This window comes from Pistacia vera, unplaced genomic scaffold (genome assembly GCF_008641045.1).
Source record: "Pistacia vera cultivar Batoury unplaced genomic scaffold, PisVer_v2 Contig437, whole genome shotgun sequence".
Lineage (NCBI taxonomy): Eukaryota > Viridiplantae > Streptophyta > Magnoliopsida > Sapindales > Anacardiaceae > Pistacia > Pistacia vera.
Window position 1 is genome coordinate 936222 of NW_022196265.1, and position 24474 is coordinate 960695.

The 24474-nt window shown below is 36.4% G+C and overlaps 5 protein-coding genes and 1 non-coding gene across 6 annotated transcripts; 3 read left to right on the plus strand and 3 right to left on the minus strand.

Annotated features, from left to right (window-relative positions):
* The first annotated feature begins 455 nt into the window (after positions 1-455).
* Positions 456-7204, plus strand: LOC116144033 (phospholipase D beta 2-like). The gene is made up of 11 exons (XM_031429490.1): positions 456-655; positions 791-2536; positions 3680-3796; positions 4246-4440; positions 4684-4932; positions 5109-5177; positions 5285-5432; positions 5558-5706; positions 5834-6007; positions 6186-6383; positions 6811-7204. The coding sequence occupies exons 2-11, from the start codon at positions 821-823 to the stop codon at positions 7102-7104; spliced, it is 3309 nt and encodes a 1102-aa protein (XP_031285350.1). The 5' UTR covers positions 456-655; positions 791-820; the 3' UTR covers positions 7105-7204.
* An 898-nt stretch (positions 7205-8102) lies between these two features.
* Positions 8103-11646, plus strand: LOC116144032 (phospholipase D beta 1-like). Its single transcript, XM_031429489.1, has 9 exons — positions 8103-8238; positions 8688-8882; positions 9126-9374; positions 9551-9619; positions 9727-9874; positions 10000-10148; positions 10276-10449; positions 10628-10825; positions 11253-11646. Exons 1-9 carry the CDS (start codon positions 8131-8133, stop codon positions 11544-11546), a joined length of 1584 nt encoding a protein of 527 aa, XP_031285349.1. The 5' UTR covers positions 8103-8130; the 3' UTR covers positions 11547-11646.
* A 2202-nt stretch (positions 11647-13848) lies between these two features.
* On the minus strand, positions 13849-15881 carry LOC116144045 (transcription factor TCP9). The gene has a single exon (XM_031429502.1). It carries the CDS (start codon positions 15776-15778, stop codon positions 14669-14671), a length of 1110 nt encoding a protein of 369 aa, XP_031285362.1. The 5' UTR covers positions 15779-15881; the 3' UTR covers positions 13849-14668.
* Positions 15882-18680: 2799 nt separating this feature from the next.
* LOC116144040 (peroxisome biogenesis protein 16) lies at positions 18681-21708 on the minus strand. Its single transcript, XM_031429497.1, has 8 exons — positions 21433-21708; positions 20818-20875; positions 20205-20421; positions 19784-20091; positions 19430-19698; positions 19214-19281; positions 19049-19110; positions 18681-18945 (listed from the first exon to the last, which is right to left on the minus strand). The coding sequence occupies exons 1-8, from the start codon at positions 21499-21501 to the stop codon at positions 18884-18886; spliced, it is 1113 nt and encodes a 370-aa protein (XP_031285357.1). The 5' UTR covers positions 21502-21708; the 3' UTR covers positions 18681-18883.
* A 166-nt stretch (positions 21709-21874) lies between these two features.
* LOC116144041 (ubiquitin-related modifier 1 homolog 2-like) lies at positions 21875-23545 on the plus strand. Its single transcript, XM_031429498.1, has 4 exons — positions 21875-22055; positions 22369-22444; positions 22554-22636; positions 23198-23545. The coding sequence occupies exons 1-4, from the start codon at positions 22033-22035 to the stop codon at positions 23313-23315; spliced, it is 300 nt and encodes a 99-aa protein (XP_031285358.1). The 5' UTR covers positions 21875-22032; the 3' UTR covers positions 23316-23545.
* Positions 23546-23711: 166 nt separating this feature from the next.
* TRNAL-AAG lies at positions 23712-23792 on the minus strand. Its single transcript has one exon. It is a non-coding gene; the product is annotated as a tRNA-Leu (tRNA).
* Positions 23793-24474: the final 682 nt, after the last annotated feature.

The following is a 24474-nucleotide window of genomic DNA, read 5'->3' on the forward strand; positions in this document are numbered from 1 at the left end:
ACTAATAAGGATGACTACTAAAGGGATTTATCCAACTACCAATTTCAGAATCCGAAGATTAGTTGAGGTGTCCTTAAAAAAAAAAAAAAAAAAAAAAAAAAAAGCAAGCTTCTTCCAGTAGTTGTAAACAATAATACAGTGCAATAACAGCCGTTCTTTTATCCCACCATAAGTTTTCGTCCAAATCCTCATTATTACAGAAGAACAATGTAGCTATCTACTATTCTACATTGATTAAATGTGAATTCAAAGAACTGAGTTAAATTAGCATGACCAACCAAAAAAAAAAAAAAAAACCTACCCGATAGAGAAACTGAAACTACCTAAATGTAACGCTCCAATCAAGTTTCTCCACGTTCCAATATGTTGAGTGTTTGCTGATGTAATTATAACTTGACGTGCTTAATTAAAAGTTGAAAATTAAGATAAAATGACTGTTGCTCTTTGATGGCTCCTACCAATATCTTATATCCACCTGGCAACAGCCATCGATTTTACCGCCTCTTCCGCTGAAGATCGTAAATTGAACAGAAGCAGATTTTTCCCGTGCTCGTCGTCAACACGGACAAGGTTTTACTTTTCTTCCTTAATTTGCTTCTTCCAATTTCTCTCTGAAGTTTCCTGAAACTATCATGTTATCATCAGATTTTATTAGGTAAACTTCCCTTCTCTCAACATTTTTTAAATTGCTATCGTCTTTGGTTAACCGTTTTCATTCTTTGAAATTTTAATTCTTTCAGTACTTCAATTTCATTTCATGTATTCATTTGCAATCTTTAATTTTTTTCAGGATAATTAAGTGTAATTGAGTGTTTTATCCATGGAAAATTACCCCTATAATAAGAACGAGCCATACCCTTACCCCTATGATCCTCCTCCTCATCTAAACTATGGGCATCCACCACCACCACCGCCGCCTGATATAGATCCATATCACCAATCTCCTTATCAGTATCCATACAATCCTCCACATGCTTATCAATATCTGCCGTCTGCATATTCTCTACCACCACCACCACCACATCATCTTTCAGCGTCGTTTTCTGGGCCAGTTGACTATAATCCTAATTTCCACCACCATCCACCCCCACATTTAGAATCCCGTTCAGGCCCTTTAGATTATCAGTATAATGCACAATCTCATTCTGGGCCGCTTCCATATGGATATGGACCCCTTTCCCCTTTAACCTCACAACCATCCCTCCAACATAATAGCAGTTTTCAATATGGCTCATCACATTACCACTATCACCAATCCACTCACCACCCGCCGCCTGAAACTAATCCCCCATCGCCAAGTAGAGGCAATAGTTTGCAGAATTTTCATAGGCTGGATGCTATATCTAATAGGGATGATAATCCTTCTTACCCTTCTCTTTACCCTCCTTTGGATGATCACATGAGTAAGATGCGAATATCTGATACTAATCATGATAACAAAAATAATAATTACCCAACTGTCCCCACTTCATCACCTGCACCTTCAGTGCCACCATTGCCTGATTCCCCTTTAAGTCATCAGAGTTCAAATTCCCCTTTAAGTCATCAGAGTTCAAATTTGAGTAGTCGTGGGGGTTTATATGGGTATCCCAATGACTCCTTCTCGAGTAACTATGAAGGACCTTACTTCCATGGCCGTTCAGATTCTTTTGATGGATCACAACACAGCCCAAGTTCGCAGATTGTGCCAAAGGGATCTTTGAAGGTTTTGCTCTTACATGGAAATTTAGATATTTGGATCTATTGTGCTACAAATCTTCCCAACATGGATATGTTTCATAAGACTTTGGGGGATATGTTTGGGGCACAAATGGGTAATAAGATTACTAGTGATCCATATGTCACAGTGTCAGTAGCACATGCTGTGGTTGGAAGGACCTATGTGATAAGCAATAGCGAAGATCCTGTTTGGCAGCAACATTTTTATGTTCCCGTTGCACATTATGCTGCTGAAGTGCACTTTTCTGTTAAAGATAGTGATGTTGTGGGATCAGAGTTGATAGGAGTTGTGGCAATTCCGGTAGAACAGATATACTCCGGTGCAAAGGTTGAAGGAATCTATCCAGTCCTGAATAGTAGCGGGAAACCATGTAAGCAAGGAGCTTCCTTGACTCTTTCAATACAGTATACCCCAATGGAGCATCTAAGCATTTATCATCAAGGAGTGGGAGCAGGTCCTGAATATATTGGTGTCCCTGGCACATATTTTCCTCTTAGGAAGGGCGGTACTGTGACTCTCTATCAAGATGCTCATGTTCCTGATGGGTGTCTCCCACAACTAAGGCTTGATCGCGGAATATGTTATGAGCATGGGAAATGTTGGGCTGACATCACAACTGCCATAAGTCAGGCACGGCGTTTAATCTACATAACAGGGTGGTCGGTGTGGCATAAAGTTAAACTGGTACGGGATGCTGGTCCAGCATTCGATTCCACCCTAGGGGAGCTTCTAAGATCAAAGTCTCAGGAAGGAGTAAGAGTGCTACTTCTTGTTTGGGATGACCCTACTTCAAGGAGCATTTTGGGTTATAAGATGGTGAGTTTTATACTGGTTTTCCATTACATTTCAATATCTAGCTTCAGGAATTATAGTCAGTGATTATGCCTATAAGAACTATTGTTATAGCGATACAAAAAATTCAATACCTTATGTTTAGTCAAGTATGTAATTTTCATTCGCTTTCAATATTTAATTTTTAACACTTCCAAACAGGACCTTAGGTGGTTCTGAACTTTAATTTCAAAGATAGTGAAAGATAATATTCGCAGACTTGTATAGCAGCTTAGATGGAGAGAATTTCATTTCAAAGTTTGAAAATGAAGTGACAGAAATTAGAGCAATTTTTTTTTCTTTTCAATTTCTTCCTTGTCGGTGCTGTGTTTTGTGGGGTTGATTCAGGTGGAAGACAAATAACCAATTAAGATAAGTAGATTCAGATGGTATAAAAAAACCAGATTAAAGAATATGCCTTCTCCAGGCCTGGTGGCTGCCCTCTAATATAAAGTAATACCACATTTACAAACTTTCTCATATGAACTGATATGACAAAAGATAATTGGATGATTTTAAATTAAAAAGAAATTACATGGTAAACATGCAAAGTTGCCACATCAGTTTCTCCGAGAGAGTGTATAAAAAGTTTGTCAGTGTAGTATTATTCATAGATATATAATGATGGGCATATTAACAGAATCTATTGGTTGAAAACTGAGGTAACTCTTCAGGAAATGGTCTCATCAATTCAGTTTAACCGTACATGCTTATCATGTTTATAAAAGCCTGTCACAAATTGTACTATATTAGAATTTGAGATATATTTAACTATTGCAAAAATAATTGATTCAGAAGCTGGCTTGAAGTATGAGTTTTTGCATCTCAAGCAAAATATCTTGCCCAGTCTTTTGTTTTCTATTTTTGTATGTTACTGTTTTTATATATTTTAAAATTACTCTATTTTAGCTCCATGAGAAAGGCTTGATAAGCCCAATAACCTTGAATTTATCCATAATTGTGGAATTTCATTGTTGTGCTTTTCAAAGTTTTTCATTAATTATTCTGCATATTACATGCCAATGACATTCCTATTTAGAAAGCTTTGCTAGAAATAGTTTTCTATTGAACTTCCTATCGAAAAATTAAGAAGTTTTCTATTGAACTCCTTTACGTTATCAATTGCAGGATGGAGTCATGCAAACGCATGATGAGGAAACACGTCGTTTTTTCAAGCATTCATCTGTGCAAGTACTTCTTTGTCCCCGCATGGCTGGAAAACGACATAGTTGGGCCAAACAAAAGGTGAGGCATAAGTATTCATTTTTTCAGTTCTTTCTTAACTCTAAAGATGGCCATACTTGCTTCCTCAGTATTGATTTTATATTAGGCCATTGACTGATACCCTTAAGATTTTGGAATAGTCGTTGTTATCCAAATTGCATGTTGAATTTTACAATTGGATTGTTGATACAGGATGGATTTTGTTGTTTGTTCGTTAGCCACACACTAAATGTTGGTGTCAGTCTTGAATCTATGTCTTTCAATAAGTGAAACTTATACACTGGCCATTAAAATAACTGTCAAACTTCTTACCTAAAAAATCCTTCTCATAGTTTCTACCTTGTTTAAAATTGACTTTATCATTGTCTTAGGAAGGATATTGTAAAAAAAATTCATAGTTGCTTAATATTTTTTGTATGTGAAATATTATTTTTAATTTACCTAATACCAATTGAAATTTCAATTTTCAGGAAGTTGGAACAATCTATACGCACCACCAGAAAACGGTGATAGTAGATGCCGATGCTGGAAATAATAGAAGGAAAATCATAGCTTTTGTTGGTGGCCTTGATTTATGTGACGGGCGATATGACAATCCACACCATCCTCTGTTTAGGTCATTGGAAACACTACATAAAGATGATTATCACAACCCTACCTTTACGGTAATTCTAAACCTTATCTTATCTGGTAGTTTGTATGGATAATAGCTACGGAGTTCAATAATTTTATACCATTCAGAATTTAATAGAATTTTAATCAACACATGGAGTCCTATATATTGTTTTATGATCAATGGAGTTAATAACTTCATGCTCAAGAAATGGCTTGTTTTGGTGGCTAACTGTTATTTGACCATATCAAGTGTTTTACTAATTATCTAGTCATGCCTTGTATTTATTGATCAGGGAAGTACTGCTGGTTGCCCAAGAGAACCATGGCATGACTTGCACTCTAGAATTGATGGTCCAGCAGCATATGATGTTTTAACCAACTTTGAGGAGCGTTGGCTAAAGGCTGCAAAACCACAAGGGATCAAAAAGCTGAAATTGTCATATGATGATTCTTTGCTCAAGCTGGACAGAATTCCAGATATCATAAGTGCAGCTGATGCTCTTTCTATGGATACAAATGATCCTGAAGGTTGGCATGTTCAGGTATTTTCTCATTGAGCAATACTTAGATTTCATAGGATAAGAATGTATGTCTTAGGGTAAATCTTGCATGGTACAAAAAAGAAAGAAAAAAAGATTATCGTTGAGATAAAAATTGTTTTTTTACACTTAATAATGGATAACTATTTTATCATTTGTTTGTGGGCTACCAAATGCAGATCTTTCGTTCAATTGATTCTAATTCAGTAAGAGGCTTCCCAAAGGATCCTAAGGATGCCACAAGCAAGGTAAGAAAAGGTTTGGTGATTAATTTATATAGTTTTATTATGTAAGCTTTTGTTTTCTAATAAGTATATACATGTGGAAGTTGATCAGTTACCTTTTATTGAAACAGAATCTATTGTGTGGTAAAAATGTACTCATTGACATGAGCATACATACCGCATATGTGAAGGCTATTCGTTCTGCTCAACACTTCATTTATATAGAGAATCAATATTTTATTGGGTCCTCATATAATTGGAGTTCATATAAAGACTTAGGTGAGTATTTATTTTTTACATAAAGATATTATTATCATGGTCATGTTTCAATGATTACTTGTGTGTCTTATTAGCTTTTTGGTTAGTGCTTAATATAGAATCATAATGTTACTTTCTATTCTTAGGTGCTAACAATTTGATTCCTATGGAAATCGCTCTCAAGATTTCCGATAAAATCAGAGCGAATGAGAGATTTGCTGCATATATAGTTGTTCCAATGTGGCCTGAAGGTGCTCCAACTGGTGCTGCTACACAAAGGATTTTATTTTGGCAGGTTAGTATACTGTCCCTTACTTGTGTTGTCTATGCTTTGTCAATGTTATATACTGCTCATTTGATGAGGAATGGGTATATGTACAGTCATTTACTTGTTAATTTGAAAGAGTCATTGATTACTGCAGCACAAAACTATGCAAATGATGTATGAGACAATCTACAAGGCTCTAGTGGAGGTTGGGCTTGAAGGTGCATCTTCACCGCAAGATTACTTGAACTTTTTTTGTCTTGGCAATCGAGAGGCTATGGATGGGAGTGAAGTTAGAACTACGGGAAGTCCTGCTGCAAATACCCCCGAGGTATTTCTTCAATCTCTTATTGTGAATTCTCACAATAATACAATAATAACTAAATCAAGATGTTTACAAATAATCACTGTATCAAAATATTTACTAGGTAGCCTTGGCCAATTGTGCCACTTTATTTCTAGATTTATTATTCTATTAATTTCTTAATAACTATGTTTAAATTTTTCAGACCCTTAGTCGAAAGAGCCGTCGGTTCATGATTTATGTTCATTCTAAAGGAATGATTGTTGATGATGAATATGTACTATTGGGATCTGCAAATATCAATCAGCGATCTATGGAAGGCACAAGAGACACAGAAATCGCAATGGGAGCCTACCAACCCCGATATACATGGGCAAGAAAATTATCAAACCCATATGGACAGGTAATCTATGCATTATTCTTAGTTTCCAAAGTTGTTATTCCATCGTGGAGATTTTTTACTTTTTCTATCTAACATGTTAGTTTAGGTAATCTAACAGTCCATGTATATACTTTTGTCAGATTATTCAGATTTTACACATTAGGTGAATCTTATGTTATTATTTAGTATACTTCAATGCTATTAAGCTTTTTTTAGTTATAGAAAAACATCACTTCTTTTTAGTTATGCATCTCGACTAATGTTCGGGGAAGACATCAAAATTACTAATGCATGTGATCACAATTATAAACCATCATGTGTCTATATACTAACATGAATTTGGGAAGTGTTTTAAGTATCTTGAATAAATGGAAATAAAGTGAGAAAGTAGTGTATAATTATTTTCTGGTTTTTGATATGCATCTTGGTGTGGAAATTTGTTTGGTAGATCTATGGATATAGGATGTCGCTATGGGCAGAACATCTTGGAATTATGGAGGATTGCTTTACACAACCAGCTAGTTTGGAATGTGTAAGAAGGGTTAGAACACTGGGGGAGATGAACTGGAATCAGTTTGTCGCAGATGATATAACGGAAATGAGGGGTCACCTTATTAAGTATCCAGTTGAAGTTGATCGTAAGGGGAAGGTGAAGCCAATTCCTGGACATGAAACATTCCCAGATGTAGGAGGAAATATAACTGGCTCATTTTTCGCCATTCAGGAGAATCTCACCATCTGAACAACCGAAATTACAAGGTAAATAGAAAGAAATACAATTTTGAAGATATATGTTATAATGCCGTGGATATGATTGTGTTAAATCTCTTTCGCATTGGCAATGGCATTTTGTAAATTATCATGAACTCTCATATTCCTTTTCATACATTGGTGAGAAAATAACCATTCTTTTATTTGATTTTAATTATAAAACAATAATACATCCTTGTCGGTGCTGTGTTTTGTGGGGTTGATTCAGGTGGAAGACAAATAACCAATTAAGATAAGTAGATTCAGATGGTATAAAAAAACCAGATTAAAGAATATGCCTTCTCCAGGCCTGGTGGCTGCCCTCTAATATAAAGTAATACCACATTTACAAACTTTCTCATATTAACTGATATGACAAAAGATAATTGGATGATTTTAAATTAAAAAGAAATTACATGGTAAACATGCAAAGTTGCCACATCAGTTTCTCCGAGAGAGTGTATAAAAAGTTTGTCAGTGTAGTATTATTCATAGATATATAATGATGGGCATATTAACAGAATCTATTGGTTGAAAACTGAGGTAACTCTTCAGGAAATGGTCTCATCAATTCAGTTTAACCGTACATGCTTATCATGTTTATAAAAGCCTGTCACAAATTGTACTATATTAGAATTTGAGATATATTTAACTATTGCAAAAATAATTGATTCAGAAGCTGGCTTGAAGTATGAGTTTTTGCATCTCAAGCAAAATATCTTGCCCAGTCTTTTGTTTTCTATTTTTGTATGTTACTGTTTTTATATATTTTAAAATTACTCTATTTTAGCTCCATGAGAAAGGCTTGATAAGCCCAATAACCTTGAATTTATCCATAATTGTGGAATTTCATTGTTGTGCTTTTCAAAGTTTTTCATTAATTATTCTGCATATTACATGCCAATGACATTCCTATTTAGAAAGCTTTGCTAGAAATAGTTTTCTATTGAACTTCCTATCGAAAAATTAAGAAGTTTTCTATTGAACTCCTTTACGTTATCAATTGCAGGATGGAGTCATGCAAACGCATGATGAGGAAACACGTCGTTTTTTCAAGCATTCATCTGTGCAAGTACTTCTTTGTCCCCGCATGGCTGGAAAACGACATAGTTGGGCCAAACAAAAGGTGAGGCATAAGTATTCATTTTTTCAGTTCTTTCTTAACTCTAAAGATGGCCATACTTGCTTCCTCAGTATTGATTTTATATTAGGCCATTGACTGATACCCTTAAGATTTTGGAATAGTCGTTGTTATCCAAATTGCATGTTGAATTTTACAATTGGATTGTTGATACAGGATGGATTTTGTTGTTTGTTCGTTAGCCACACACTAAATGTTGGTGTCAGTCTTGAATCTATGTCTTTCAATAAGTGAAACTTATACACTGGCCATTAAAATAACTGTCAAACTTCTTACCTAAAAAATCCTTCTCATAGTTTCTACCTTGTTTAAAATTGACTTTATCATTGTCTTAGGAAGGATATTGTAAAAAAAATTCATAGTTGCTTAATATTTTTTGTATGTGAAATATTATTTTTAATTTACCTAATACCAATTGAAATTTCAATTTTCAGGAAGTTGGAACAATCTATACGCACCACCAGAAAACGGTGATAGTAGATGCCGATGCTGGAAATAATAGAAGGAAAATCATAGCTTTTGTTGGTGGCCTTGATTTATGTGACGGGCGATATGACAATCCACACCATCCTCTGTTTAGGTCATTGGAAACACTACATAAAGATGATTATCACAACCCTACCTTTACGGTAATTCTAAACCTTATCTTATCTGGTAGTTTGTATGGATAATAGCTACGGAGTTCAATAATTTTATACCATTCAGAATTTAATAGAATTTTAATCAACACATGGAGTCCTATATATTGTTTTATGATCAATGGAGTTAATAACTTCATGCTCAAGAAATGGCTTGTTTTGGTGGCTAACTGTTATTTGACCATATCAAGTGTTTTACTAATTATCTAGTCATGCCTTGTATTTATTGATCAGGGAAGTACTGCTGGTTGCCCAAGAGAACCATGGCATGACTTGCACTCTAGAATTGATGGTCCAGCAGCATATGATGTTTTAACCAACTTTGAGGAGCGTTGGCTAAAGGCTGCAAAACCACAAGGGATCAAAAAGCTGAAATTGTCATATGATGATTCTTTGCTCAAGCTGGACAGAATTCCAGATATCATAAGTGCAGCTGATGCTCTTTCTATGGATACAAATGATCCTGAAGGTTGGCATGTTCAGGTATTTTCTCATTGAGCAATACTTAGATTTCATAGGATAAGAATGTATGTCTTAGGGTAAATCTTGCATGGTACAAAAAAGAAAGAAAAAAAGATTATCGTTGAGATAAAAATTGTTTTTTTACACTTAATAATGGATAACAATTTTATCATTTGTTTGTGGGCTACCAAATGCAGATCTTTCGTTCAATTGATTCTAATTCAGTAAGAGGCTTCCCAAAGGATCCTAAGGATGCCACAAGCAAGGTAAGAAAAGGTTTGGTGATTAATTTATATAGTTTTATTATGTAAGCTTTTGTTTTCTAATAAGTATATACATGTGGAAGTTGATCAGTTACCTTTTATTGAAACAGAATCTAGTGTGTGGTAAAAATGTACTCATTGACATGAGCATACATACCGCATATGTGAAGGCTATTCGTTCTGCTCAACACTTCATTTATATAGAGAATCAATATTTTATTGGGTCCTCATATAATTGGAGTTCATATAAAGACTTGGGTGAGTATTTGTTTTTTACATAGAGATATTATTATCATGGTCATGTTTCAATGATCACTTGAGTGTCTTATTAGCTTTTTGGTTAGTGCTTAATATAGAATCATAATGTTACTTTCTATTCTTAGGTGCTAACAATTTGATTCCTATGGAAATCGCTCTCAAGATTTCCGATAAAATCAGAGCGAATGAGAGATTTGCTGCATATATAGTTGTTCCAATGTGGCCTGAAGGTGCTCCAACTGGTGCTGCTACACAAAGGATTTTATTTTGGCAGGTTAGTATACTGTCCCTTACTTGTGTTGTCTATGCTTTGTCAATGTTATATACTGCTCATTTGATGAGGAATGGGTATATGTACAGTCATTTACTTGTTAATTTGAAAGAGTCATTGATTACTGCAGCACAAAACTATGCAAATGATGTATGAGACAATCTACAAGGCTCTAGTGGAGGTTGGGCTTGAAGGTGCATCTTCACCGCAAGATTACTTGAACTTTTTTTGTCTTGGCAATCGAGAGGCTATGGATGGGAGTGAAGTTAGAACTACGGGAAGTCCTGCTGCAAATACCCCCGAGGTATTTCTTCAATCTCTTATTGTGAATTCTCACAATAATACAATAATAACTAAATCAAGATGTTTACAAATAATCACTGTATCAAAATATTTACTAGGTAGCCTTGGCCAATTGTGCCACTTTATTTCTAGATTTATTATTCTATTAATTTCTTAATAACTATGTTTAAATTTTTCAGACCCTTAGTCGAAAGAGCCGTCGGTTCATGATTTATGTTCATTCTAAAGGAATGATTGTTGATGATGAATATGTACTATTGGGATCTGCAAATATCAATCAGCGATCTATGGAAGGCACAAGAGACACAGAAATCGCAATGGGAGCCTACCAACCCCGATATACATGGGCAAGAAAATTATCAAACCCATATGGACAGGTAATCTATGCATTATTCTTAGTTTCCAAAGTTGTTATTCCATCGTGGAGATTTTTTACTTTTTCTATCTAACATGTTAGTTTAGGTAATCTAACAGTCCATGTATATACTTTTGTCAGATTATTCAGATTTTACACATTAGGTGAATCTTATGTTATTATTTAGTATACTTCAATGCTATTAAGCTTTTTTTAGTTATAGAAAAACATCACTTCTTTTTAGTTATGCATCTCGACTAATGTTCGGGGAAGACATCAAAATTACTAATGCATGTGATCACAATTATAAACCATCATGTGTCTATATACTAACATGAATTTGGGAAGTGTTTTAAGTATCTTGAATAAATGGAAATAAAGTGAGAAAGTAGTGTATAATTATTTTCTGGTTTTTGATATGCATCTTGGTGTGGAAATTTGTTTGGTAGATCTATGGATATAGGATGTCGCTATGGGCAGAACATCTTGGAATTATGGAGGATTGCTTTACACAACCAGCTAGTTTGGAATGTGTAAGAAGGGTTAGAACACTGGGGGAGATGAACTGGAATCAGTTTGTCGCAGATGATATAACGGAAATGAGGGGTCACCTTATTAAGTATCCAGTTGAAGTTGATCGTAAGGGGAAGGTGAAGCCAATTCCTGGACATGAAACATTCCCAGATGTAGGAGGAAATATAACTGGCTCATTTTTCGCCATTCAGGAGAATCTCACCATCTGAACAACCGAAATTACAAGGTAAATAGAAAGAAATACAATTTTGAAGATATATGTTATAATGCCGTGGATATGATTGTGTTAAATCTCTTTCGCATTGGCAATGGCATTTTGTAAATTATCATGAACTCTCATATTCCTTTTCATACATTGGTGAGAAAATAACCATTCTTTTATTTGATTTTAATTATAAAACAATAATACAGCATGTAATTTCAATTCCTAACAAACGATATAATTTCTGTTTGATAATTGAAGATGATGGATGCAACATGTTATTGCAAGCATTGTTTTAAAGCTCGGATCAGAGGGCAACTTATTTTGCTGTCCGAGTCACGGGTCAATTGGTCCAACTCGGTTGGACCAATGACGTCAGTGATAATTTTATTTTAAAAATTACATATTAATCTCTTAAATTTTAATATATTACAAAACTTTCCCTGAAAAAGTTTAAATTTGTCTCTAAAATTTTTATTTATTACAAAAATACCTTAAAAAATTACTAATTAATCTCTGACATATCTCCAAAACACTTTTATAAAATTTAATTAACTCATAATTTTAAAATATTACATAAATCCTCAAGACCTGAATCGGATCGCGAAGCTGCTGGGTCCCAGTCCGGTTTTTAAAACAGAGATATTTGCAAGTATTGCGCCCTTGGATCAATTAACTGTACAAAGACGATAATAAATGATGTTTGAAATAATATTATTTAATTTGAAGGATATTCTTTAATTTATTTAGACTGAAGCAATAGGGTGGCGGTGGATAAGGACCATAAATTACTCCAATATGGCCCAGAACTTATTCTAATTTCTGACCTACTTTACGTGGGCCCCATTCAAAAACCCATACACCAATTGGGCTCACTTATGAACGGGGCCAATTGATCCATGGCCCACAACCGTCACTTGATAGCTGAAAAAGAGGCTGCAATATAATATCACCTTTCATCTTGTCCGACCATTATCTTTCAACTTTATATTTTTTTTTTACTACTATTAGAATCAGTGGTCCATCACAAACGCAATACAATAGGACCCAATATTTTTCAGGCGATAGCTTTGGCCCACAACTTTACCTACGTCTTCTTCCACGCGCCACCAATCAACGTGACCGTTTCCACCCAAAAAAAAAAAAAAAAAAAGGTACGACTTTGTACGAATACCTTTTTTTTTTTTTTTTCTTTTCAAAAATTTTGGAAAACAGATCCTTGACTAGTTAATACCATATTTTCTCCTCTTCATATTATTTCTACATGTCAAGGATAATTATCTCAAGCATAAAAATGAATTTCATTTTTGAATTTTAACAGAACAAACCAGAATTGAGAGGGTGGTTGTCACGCGGTAGGATCCTTATAGGCAAATGGGTAAAAAGTGTGATGTAGTTGGTCGTAAGGCGACGGCAAACACATTGCGTAGGCATAAACCTGGTCGTGGGACCAACGAAGAGCTAGACAAACTTTGTAGCGCATCACATTCATATCACGCCTATGAGATTCAATATCCATCGTACACGTGGGCCACTTATGTGTAAATCCAGACTGTCATACTATTGTGGACCCAGCTTTCGGTGGAACAATTTATATTTTGTTTGTCCCCCACGTGTTCTCACTTTGGACCCACCTCAGTCTTACTTACTGTATAACATCCACCGTTGACTCATTCGGGATGCTGTGATGATCTCTGATAATTTTAAACGTTTAAGATTCATTACCACCAAATAAATCAGAGTGTCTATTGAGTGCCACGTTGCGCCTTGCTTTCAATTTGGAGTAGTAATTCCAAGATAAATGGCAGCACATGAGTGGCCGTGAACAGACAATAACGTGACTAGGAAACAGTAAAGTAATTTGACTCTATAATTTACCTCTCATCCCTCCCAATGTTAAATAAAAAGATGATAGGTCTCTTCCACATGAATCACGAAGGCTAATTTTTTAATGGAATGTCAATAATCTTTAGACTTGTTATGAGGCGATCATACAAGCTTTATCAAGTAGGAACCCGTGGGTGTTGCTTTGGACGTGGGAACCGGGATCCACCACAAACGTGTTATAGATTAAACCCTTTTATAATTTTCGACTGAAATTAGAAATAACCCAACTTGACCAATAATCAGTCCACTGAGGAAAAAGGAATAAGAAACTAAAATGCTGTGGCTCTTCACTTCCATTATTTATTTATTTACAAAGTTTATAAATCAGAGGCAAAGTGAAAATCTAAATCAGCCGNTTATAATTTTCGACTGAAATTAGAAATAACCCAACTTGACCAAGAATCAGTCCACTGAGGAAAAAGGAATAAGAAACTAAAATGCTGTGGCTCTTCACTTCCATTATTTATTTATTTACAAAGTTTATAAATCAGAGGCAAAGTGAAAATCTAAATCAGCCGCATCTGATGCTATCATCATCATCATCATCATCATCCCCATCACCATTTCTCTTTTGTAAGCAACTACTATGTGAATGTGGGCCATCCATAAGAGGAGCCCACGTGTCTTACAAAAAAGTACTACACCCAAAAAAGCTAAACCACCGACACGTGTCGCTCGCTGCTGCCCTAAATCTTTTAGCCCCACTGTTCTCGGTCGGACCACCGAACCAACAATGGGGACCATTAAGCGGCCGCCTTGGAAACAATGTGGAAACGATACCGTTAGCCTAGATGGACCCACATCTCTCTCCTCTCTTTGGGACCCGCGCCCCACATCACATGAGATGAGAGAGCGATGAGGTGGCCCCGCTTTTCTACTCTGCCAAAAATAAATAAATAATATCCTGGCTTGCACGATCCACGGAGCACCCTCCCTTTGCATTTTTATTTGAGTGTTGACCCACGTCCCACAACGTATGTGGACCCCTTTCCCCGCCTAATACGAACCCACATCACACGTGCACGTCTTTCAAACTTGCCCCACGTGAGCACGTGTATTCTCTCTCCTTCACCAATCTCTGACGAGCGAGAGTGAAAAAAAAAAAAAAAAAAAACCAACTCTGCTTGAGAAAGAAAGAAGGCCAACTTCGAGGGTCGTTAATGGCGGATATACAAGTACTGCATGGTACCAAGAACCGTTATCCCACATATATTACACGGGAAACACTTTGTTTCCTAGATTTCAGTGCTTTGCAGAGCGAGTCATGAACTGAAGCTCTTTTTTATCGTAAATCTCCAACGAAAAGTCTCGTAGCATCTGTGTTGTCCCGGTATTAGTAGTAGTAGCGGAACCTGAACTTGGAGCCATGACTGACGCTGTTTTGGATGGATTTGAAGTTGAAACAGTGGAACCTAACGTTGTTGTTACATTTGTTTGAATTTGAAGCGGGGTGGCTATATTAGCGGCATGTTGTTGCATGGACGATACAAAAGAAGAAATGGGTCTAGCTGCAGCTATGTTAATTAGTGGCGTCGCAGTTGCTGGGAATGCGAATATCTGAGGCTGATTAGAAGGTCTAGCAATGGCTGCCATAGGTTGTGGCACCATGAAGAACGCACCGGGAACGACGGCATTTGATGGTATGGCCCACATGGGTACCAGCCCTTGTGGCACTTGTGCCACTTGTGTTACTGCTTGTTGGGTACAACTAGCAGCAGTACTAATAGGAGCCAAACCGGAGGAGACTGATACGACATCGTTTACATCCACGTACTCGCTATTCGCTGGTCGTTTCCGCTTCTTTTTAACGCTTTGGTCACCTTGTTCGGAACTAGCGTTGCTTGTTGTTGGGATTTTGAGAGTCCCATTCACTGACATGGCGATGGCGGGAACGGTTCCGGTACCTGTGGCCGCGATAATTGCAGGCTCCGCGTGTTCAAGTAACCACCTGATGGTTTCCCCGTCCGACTTATGGCCAAGTTCCCGGGTCAACTGGAAAATACGAGCTGCGCACGTGGCTGGCATTCGGATCCTCCGACCACGACCCTCCACCTTTGTGTGGCGGTCTTTCGTTGAAGCTCTCTTTGGCGCAGGTGGCGCCGAAGATAACGGCAGAGGTGTCGTCGCCGGCACTTGGACTGCAACCGGCATAATACCTAATCTTGACGGTGACCTCTCGTCTGTGTCTGGCTCTTCTTTGAGCGCAAACGGTGGAGTTGGTGGTGAATTTGACGTGGGTTCCATGTAGCAGTGATTATGGTTTGATTCTACGTATTCTGTATCGTTGATTCTTTGATCGAGTGTTCTTGTATCTTCGCCTTCTTCAACTTCTTGTTTCTGAACTGTAAACATCAGTGTAAATGAAACAAGCGTGGGTGTAAGCCCTGTAACAGTGGAAAATGAGGAACAAATGAAGACTACATGAAGGGCTAAGCCCTTTTGTGCTCACAAAGACGTTCATGTGAGAGACACACTTCATATATATATATATATATATATAGGGAGAATTGAATGTGTGGATTGGACCTAATATTTTGCTTTGAATATCAACGGCTATCCATCGATCACACAACTAATTAGGACCCACAGGATGATGACATGTGTTGTGTCTCCCCTTCACAGGATTATGAGATAATCTGTTGGGTAGGGTCAAAGGTGGTGATGAACTGATGGGTCCAATGTGCCAAATCCAACTGCAAATTCTTCGATTTTAGTACGGTTTTACGAGTTTAACCTTTCGAAGTAGCGTGGGCACACGATAACCTCAAAGAAGAAGACTCCGTATATACTCAAGTTGTAATTCAAAAATGCACACACAGATTTCCATTTATTTCTTTTCCCTTTTTATTATTGTTTTCTCTGCTACTTTCAAAAGCTAAAGCTAGGATTATTTAATCCGGTAAATGGCCAAACCGAGTACAGAGGTTTGCTCACTGTATCTTTCAAGAAGAGCATTGTCTCATAATTCAAATTCAATAATCTTAGAAGACGGTTTTCTTTATACATTAAAGCTTTTGTACAGAGAAACATAAAAAAAGGCCATGAACAAAAAACTTCATCCAACTACATGAAAGAATTTTGCAACAGAATTGGGATCGTAATTCTTAAGTCAACCCCCTTGGAGTAGGTAATCCTATCTCAGTCTCAGCTGGTGGGCTAAGAAAGTTTTAGTGGGCTGGATTTGGGTCGACACAACCCCACCAACCGTGATTTCTCTTAATGAACCCTCCTTCGTTTAAACCAGAAATTCACGGCTTCCTTTTTAAAAAACGTGGAGCTGAAGTCTGACTCTTATCTATTTATTTAATACCCACACCCACCTTAAGACTTTTATTCTACTTAATTAAACAGAATGAACAACAATTAAATTATGCCATTGGGCACACCTAGCTGTGGCCCCAAACCCGTGTCACTTGTATTGTTGACAAAGAATATGTAACAGGTAATTTGGTTGTTGCTGTTAAATGTCATTTACACAAACTGAAATGTGTTAATGTTAGCTTTTGGAGTCCTATTAGAACAACGTGGTGGGCCGTACTAGTTGTTATTTATAATGTTAAAGAGCTTGCATAGTTCAGACCTAAAGAGGGATAACATCTGGCGGTAAGAAGAGTTTGTACTGTACCGACGGATTTAGAGACGAAGATGCTGTAAATTTGAAGTTGACTTTAAAAGATAAGAAAGAGAAACGATCAGACACGGCAGGTCACACTTTAATCTAGGGGACTCCGCTGTAAGGAGGTCCACACAACTTGTTGTGTACGCCAGTGGGACCTGATCCAATCTGTCAATCGGATGGCTTCACAACCATGTATCTCACTTCCAGGTGGACCCTACCACGTAAAATTTAGATTCTTGAAAAAATAAAAAGTAGGGCCAGCCTTTCCATCCGTGCAAATGCAATAGTTGTGTGGACCACATTGTGATGGTGGATCCCACCATTTCCACTGGGGTTTCGTGATGGACCCCTATGGCTTTTTATTTATTTTATATAAATTTATTTTTCCAGTTTTTCCTCGTGTATGTGTGAGTGTGTGGTGTGGGAACCCACCACCTGGGTAGGCCACCATAGATGTGGGTACAGACCCACTTGCTCAAAGGTGGTCCCCGTTTCAGTTTTATTGGATAGGGACCCTAGTTTTGGATGGACCCCACCTGTTTGTGTTAAAGAGTTTGCTTCTTGGACCCCACCACCTGCACACACTTTCCCTACCACACCACCCCACTAACTGGATTTTGACACGGAATTCTCTTTATTTATATCGGTTTGGTGGGCTACTAATGGGGCCTCACCTGACCCCTTTTATACATTGGACCATTTCTTCTTGTTCATGGCTTCATGCCCTTACCTTACAAAAGAAAAAACAGTTCAGACTTTTATCCCATGGGTTACTGTCTACCATCCCTGGCATGTTGGTGCAAAAAAATCTACTGCTACAAAAATAAGGTTTAATCCCGTGAAGTTGAGACGACTGATAATCCGTTTGACTTATACACATAAAACGACAAGTGTGAAGCAAGAGTCCTGTCGGAGGCCAGGGCCACAACGAAGATGGTGTCGAATTCTCAGGAGCAAGAATTTAGGCGTAAAGAGGTGATTTCTAGTAGTCGAGATTGAATCATGGAGATTCATTCCCTAATGAGAGGGCAGACCTCTGTTTTTATAGTGAATAGTCCTATTTTGAAAGATAATTCTTATCAGAAAAGAAATATGATTTATTGCTTTTATTAGATTAAATTTACTAATTTGAGTAAGATTTGGTATCTTCGTAGAAGAGGAAATAGAACGAGGTTCTAATTTTCTATTTATAGACTAATACGGGCTAATAAATTAGAATTCAGTTTAACTTAACTTGTAGGATGGTAGTGAGTAGTTCACAAGGTCATTTTAAGTGTAAACTCAATCGAAATTGGGCTAAGGCGTTGGACCGTGACATATTTATTCCATTATTGAACCTCGTCCTCGTCAAGCCAAGACGATTTTTTGCCCAAACATTACATATTCTCCATAATGGACGACAGAGACTCTTGTGATATCATATGGTTTTGGGATCAATCATGTTAAATTAACTAATCATTGATCTGGCAAAGTTGGCCTAAGAAGCTCAAAATTGACTGATATTCATGGGCTCGTCCGATTTAATCATGGTTAAGGCCCAGTACATGTCAGATTACATGTTAGTTTTGACAAACCCATGTATCAATCGTCAGTCATTTTCATCTCCATACGTGTGAAACTTTTCTTATAAAGTCATTCAAGAAAAAAAAAATATTGTATTTCTTATTTATCAATAATACAGTGGTAATTCAAGCTGAAACAACCATTTGATATTTCACCTGTATCTTGGGTACAGAATACGGAATAACAAAAATTCAAACCCGTATCCTACGAGCTGGGGGATTACTTCACTTACAGAATGTAAAAATGTCGAGTGTAACTTCTTAAAGATCTTCATCTTACGACCCTGACATATAAGTGTATCGTGTTTGGGCTCCCATAACAAGCTCTGTAAGTTTTTCTGCAAATTTAGAAATAGTATATCAAGGTTAGGAATATATAGTTAAATTAACCAGATATAAACCTCTAAAGTGGAATTGAGTTTAAGTGGAGGTAAAGCCAACCTGTTAGGAACCCGATTACAGGAACAGATTCCAATAGCTTTCCAGTATGTTCAAGTCTTTTCCTGATATAAATAGGCATTGTTTCTCACATTCCTTATTGAAAAAGAGATACGAACAAGGTAATGAAATAAAAAGCAAGTAATTTTGGGAGATATATCTCAGTACCTCGTATACTTGCTAAAGAATGGATCCCTCATGACATAAAGTGCCCATAAAAGTTTCCTTCTTTTCAACTGAATCAAAACATAAAATCTGCTTTAACATGGACTTTTTTGAAAGAAGACAGAGAACTAAACGCTGTCAACAAAAAGGTTGTAAATGGAGACTACTTATATGCAAATTAAGGATAGACGAGCCAGATGAAAATATAAATCCTCTAACCTCATCCTTTTCAGGTATAGAAAGATGAAACTTTTGGTCTGTTCCACCATGTCTTGAATTCGTAACTAGTGATAGAAAGCTAAATCCCATAAAATCCACACCCAGGGAAAGAAACCAAGGAATCCATGATCTAATTCCATATTTTCTGATAAATAAAACATAAATAAGTGGTCTTGTAATAAAAAGCACCTCTCCCATCACAAATAAAGCCCCGTTAATACCCTTCTTAGACAATAGTGACGAAAGGGTTGGCCTCTCAACCACCGAAGCTGAAAAGAAATCACTGCAAGTATTACTAGATTTATCAAATGTGCAATAGTTAGTTCTCATATCTCATTTTAAATAGATAAATACTTTTATGCTCCTCCAATATTGCATGCTGATGTTGAATCCTCTGCAACCATGCAGGCTCAGAAACCATCCTAGCATTTTCTCCGAGCCTGTTCAAAGCAGATAAAGCCCTTCCTTCTAGATTCCAAGGGTCCAGTGCAACTTTATTTTTTAAGTAACCAGGAGCATGATGCGCTCCAGGCTTTGAGGGATTTCCAGTTCTATGCTGAGAACTCAAATTATTTGAAGGTTCTTCAACATTTAATGTCTCTCCTCCGTGCAGAAGCATCTTGTATCCACTGTTCCGGAACAAAGCTAACCTAACTAAGACCCTGGGTTCCAATGAATACCAATTATTAGAGGAAATATACAAGTGCTACTAAGTTATTAATACAAATTGAAGAAGATAAACTGTTGCATGCACTAGATTATCAATCACACTTACTTGGTAGATTCTGTTATAGCAATGAAATTCCATTTCTTGTCATCACCATAATAATGTTGTGCCACAACTTCAACTAAGGTTTCCAAGTCCTTCAGTGCAGAAACACATAATGAATAAGGGAACGAATAACGCTCTGGGGAACCTATGCCCTTCTGGGATGGAGTGGTCTCGATTATATGTTCATTGAGAGCAGTAATTATGCCCAATATAGTTGTTACTGCATAAGATTAAGACAATTTTACCACAGAACACCATTTCGTGCATATGAGAATAAACACAAAAGAGAAATATTCAAAAAAAGGAGAGTTCTACTTGTTTGATTGATAAGAAAAATGTACAAAACTAGAAAAATTTATATTAATTTTAAATCTTATTCGTTCACTTACATGGACATAGAGAAACCAAAAGCTCCAACTCACTAAACCACATGAAACTATTTAACCTACTTTACCATCACCATTTCTTTTGAATAAAAACTAAAAATGATATTCAGCTCATTAAATTTCAATATTTTTTTTTATACTACTAATAAAACTCTAAAAGGGAGAAAGTAAGCCTGATTATATTTCTAGTCAGCAAGAAGTAGATAAATGTTACCAAAATTTCACAAAACCTGCTTCTGGTCCTATCTCTGACTCAGAAAACCGTTCAGGAAAAAGCCATGTCAATCCCTGTACAATAATTTCCAACACAATTTAAAGTATATCACTTGTATATCCAAACACAAACACACTACAAAGTCTATTTAAACTTTCTCAAATTCCAAGTCACTGCAATCCAATAGAACTACAACTGAAACAACCAAACCAATTAATAGAGCAACTAACTAAAAATATATACGGGTTGATAGATACCTCCATCCAAGAAAGAAAATATGACTTTCTTCATACTTTGAAGACTTAATATGGATGAAGAGCACATCAAAATCCTCTATTTAAATTAAGATTAGAATTTTATCAGATTTTCGCCAAAGACGATACAGGATTAGCATAAAGAACATCCACAAAGCCATGCAATTTAAACCATTAAATAAACTATTAGCAGCTAGGCATAGTCCAAGTCTTCCTAATTCATTAATGTCAATACCCAACTGAATATGTAACAGCAAAACTAAAACCAAATCCACTTATTTAAGATTGCACAACGAGTAGTCTATACACACAGAATTGAATAAAGAAAGTAGACAAATTTATACAAAATTATTGCGTGATAAGAAGACAGGACTTACATTGGCAAGAGACTCCAAGGAGTGCACATAGTCTCTATTTCTTCTAACCCATCTCTTATAAGTCTCCATAGCTTCACAAGCTGCTCGCTGTGCTGAAACTAACTCAAAATCCTAACTCGCTGAACCGCCAACAACTCTACTTCCTAATACGAAAACTCAATTTTTGGCGTCTGTTCGACCAAGAAATTACCAATTCTCTTCTTTTTGGGGTACCGGAGAGAAACTGCAGAGGAATCAAGAGAGAGACTCAGAGACTGAGGGTCGTGATGAGATGCTAATTTTGTAATTTGGCTAAATAAGGATATTTTAATCAGAGCCGTTAAATCAAGGTCAAGTTTTGACGTTTTCCGTAAAGTTGGGCATCAGAGTTGCACATGATGTAACGTGTATTTGTCTTATAATACACTAGCGTCGTATTATATCAGATATCATATCGGCAAAATAAAATCTTTTAATTACGTTTTGTGCATCCAATGAACCAAAACCGACGTCGTGTTTGTTGACTGAAGATATTTTTTACGAAGTGGAGACCCGAATAGAATAACGATTCGTATCTCTAGGGTTTTCTAAATCTGTTGAATTTTATTCAAATCATCGAACATGCAACTGACTCTTGAATTCGGGTAAATTCTTTTTCTCTGTTTGTCTGTTATTTCGATTTTTTTTCGTTGATATCTGATCTTCAAATTAATATTCTGTTTTTTGGAAGAAAAAAAAAAAAAAGAACCATGCTTTGTGAGAAATGTGAGGTAACTTGAGATATGGAGTTTCGTGGTTATTGTTTTATATAAGCATAAGTGTTATCAAGTATGTGCTTTATATTTGCAGTGAATTCAGGTGAGAGCTTTCTTGTCCTGCCATATGAAATATTGAAACTTTTGATCGCTTTAATGTTTATATCGTTTGCTTAACATAATGAATGATTATGTGATGCAGTGGAGGGTTAGAGCTTCTTTGTGAGTCTGTAAAGGTCCATAATATCAATGTTGATCCACCAAAGGGAGCAGAGAAGGTGAATTTTTATATGCATAATTGTTCTAGAAAGCTCAAGTATATGAGGTTTATCAATTTTTTTAGTTTTTATTTTGTAATTGTAACGTAATTGTTTTTATACTTTTCAGTTAACTATGAAAGATTTGCTTTCTTGGGTTCTCACCAATTTGATAAAGGAGAGGCCTGAAATGTTCATGAAAGGAGATACTGTGTAAGTTCTAAACTACATAAATNATATGAAATATTGAAACTTTTGATCGCTTTAATGTTTATATCGTTTGCTGAACATAATGAATGATTATGTGATGCAGTGGAGGGTTAGAGCTTCTTTGTGAGTCTGTAAAGGTCCATAATATCAATGTTGATCCACCAAAGGGAGCAGAGAAGGTGAATTTTTATATGCATAATTGTTCTAGAAAGCTTAAGTGTATGAGGTTTATCAATTTTTTTTTTTTTTTTTTTGTAATTGTAACGTAATTGTTTTTATACTTTTCAGTTAACTATGAAAGATTTGCTTGCTTGGGTTCACACCAATTTGATAAAGGAGAGGCCTGAAATGTTCATGAAAGGAGATACTGTGTAAGTTCTAAACTACATAAATAGTCTATGCATGAAAGATAGTTTTGAGTTATTTTGGTGCTATAATTTTGTAGTATTGAGGAAAGTATGAGCTCTACCTTTGCCCAATTATAATAACAAATCAATTTGGGACCCTTATCGGAAACTAATGTTATGTTATTCTTCTGACTTGAGGCTTTGGGTTGTCATGCAGGAGACCTGGTGTTCTAGTACTTGTGAATGATTGTGATTGGGAGCTCAGTGGCCAGCTCGACACGACACTGGAGGAAAAGGACGTGGTGGTTTTTATCTCAACTTTACATGGTGGATAGTGTCAAAATGTTTGATGATAAAACATAATGAGATTTTTGAAGTTTGGCATTGTGGCCTTGTTTGAGCATTGAATATGATAGGGTGAAGTGAAGGATTTCCTATTTTATTAACCCTCTTAACTGTCTTGCCTTCAATGTTTGTTCATGTAGACAATGTGATGATCAGGCAAATGATAAATTATTCTGCGTTAGTACGAGGAGTATGATTATAAATTATTGTATGGACAATATCCATTACGATACTTAATGATAAACATTTAGATGTCATTTCTTAATTTAAGGAGGCACAAGTTGAATAAATTGAAAGGGGAAAAACAATGAAATCTCAGTTCATTAGAACAAAACTGAATGAAATGAAAGGACGAAGGAAAAAGGAGAGTAAAAAAGAGATGTTTCTGTTGAGAGTGGGATTTGAACCCACGCCCTTTCGGACCAGAACCTTAATCTGGCGCCTTAGACCAACTCGGCCATCTCAACTTTTGATAAAGGGTTTTCGCTAGCATGATAAAATCATTTATTAACCTAATCCATGTGCAGACACCACCACACCACGTCACGTAGTAAATAAGCACGTTTCTAGCTTTGTGCCTATTATAACGAATTTCACATCAGAGCATATTAGAGTCTTGGGCTTGTAAATGGAGAGAGTCTATCCACCTAATATGTTAACCTTTTGGGTGTGAAACTCCCGACCTATGACAAATGATATCAGAGTAGACTCAATTCGTCTTTCTATGTCTCGCCAAGCATCCACGTGTGATTATGAATCCATACAAGAGTGAAGTGGACAGATAGACAAAGAACCCCACCTATGACGAAGGCGAGATTAGGTGGAAGAAAATATAACAATCTTACATCGGAAACCTATTGAGGAGGTCTTGGGCTTATAAATGAAGGGAGTCCCTCCACTTAATAGATTAGTCTTTTGGATGTGAAACTCTCAGCCCATGACATTATGCCTGACAAAACTCGTCACATCCTTCTCTTTCACTAGCTATTGCTGGCATGGCAACATTGGCATTTGGGTTACACCAAATCCATGTACAACCTACTTCACTTTGTATGTGTTGTTTACGAGACATCTATGCCACTTGATACATCAATTCACATTTTCTGGGCCTTACAAATATCAAGGCTATCCATGACATGAAAACTCATG

Coding starts and splice junctions, on each gene's coding strand:
- LOC116144033 (XM_031429490.1), top strand. CDS start 821: ATGGAAAATTACCCCTATAATAAGAACGAGCCATACCCTTACCCCTAT. Junction 2,537..3,679: donor GCATTTTGGGTTATAAGATG/GTGAGTTTTATA, acceptor TATCAATTGCAG/GATGGAGTCATGCAAACGCA. Junction 4,441..4,683: donor ATCACAACCCTACCTTTACG/GTAATTCTAAAC, acceptor TTTATTGATCAG/GGAAGTACTGCTGGTTGCCC.
- LOC116144032 (XM_031429489.1), top strand. CDS start 8,131: ATGCAAACGCATGATGAGGAAACACGTCGTTTTTTCAAGCATTCATCT. Junction 8,883..9,125: donor ATCACAACCCTACCTTTACG/GTAATTCTAAAC, acceptor TTTATTGATCAG/GGAAGTACTGCTGGTTGCCC. Junction 10,149..10,275: donor AAAGGATTTTATTTTGGCAG/GTTAGTATACTG, acceptor TGATTACTGCAG/CACAAAACTATGCAAATGAT.
- LOC116144045 (XM_031429502.1), bottom strand. CDS start 15,778: ATGTTTACAGTTCAGAAACAAGAAGTTGAAGAAGGCGAAGATACAAGA.
- LOC116144040 (XM_031429497.1), bottom strand. CDS start 21,501: ATGGAGACTTATAAGAGATGGGTTAGAAGAAATAGAGACTATGTGCAC. Junction 19,282..19,429: donor CTATACCTGAAAAGGATGAG/GTTAGAGGATTT, acceptor GTTTTGATTCAG/TTGAAAAGAAGGAAACTTTT. Junction 18,946..19,048: donor TGTAATCGGGTTCCTAACAG/GTTGGCTTTACC, acceptor CTAAATTTGCAG/AAAAACTTACAGAGCTTGTT.
- LOC116144041 (XM_031429498.1), top strand. CDS start 22,033: ATGCAACTGACTCTTGAATTCGG. Junction 22,445..22,553: donor CACCAAAGGGAGCAGAGAAG/GTGAATTTTTAT, acceptor TATACTTTTCAG/TTAACTATGAAAGATTTGCT. Junction 22,637..23,197: donor TTCATGAAAGGAGATACTGT/GTAAGTTCTAAA, acceptor GTTGTCATGCAG/GAGACCTGGTGTTCTAGTAC.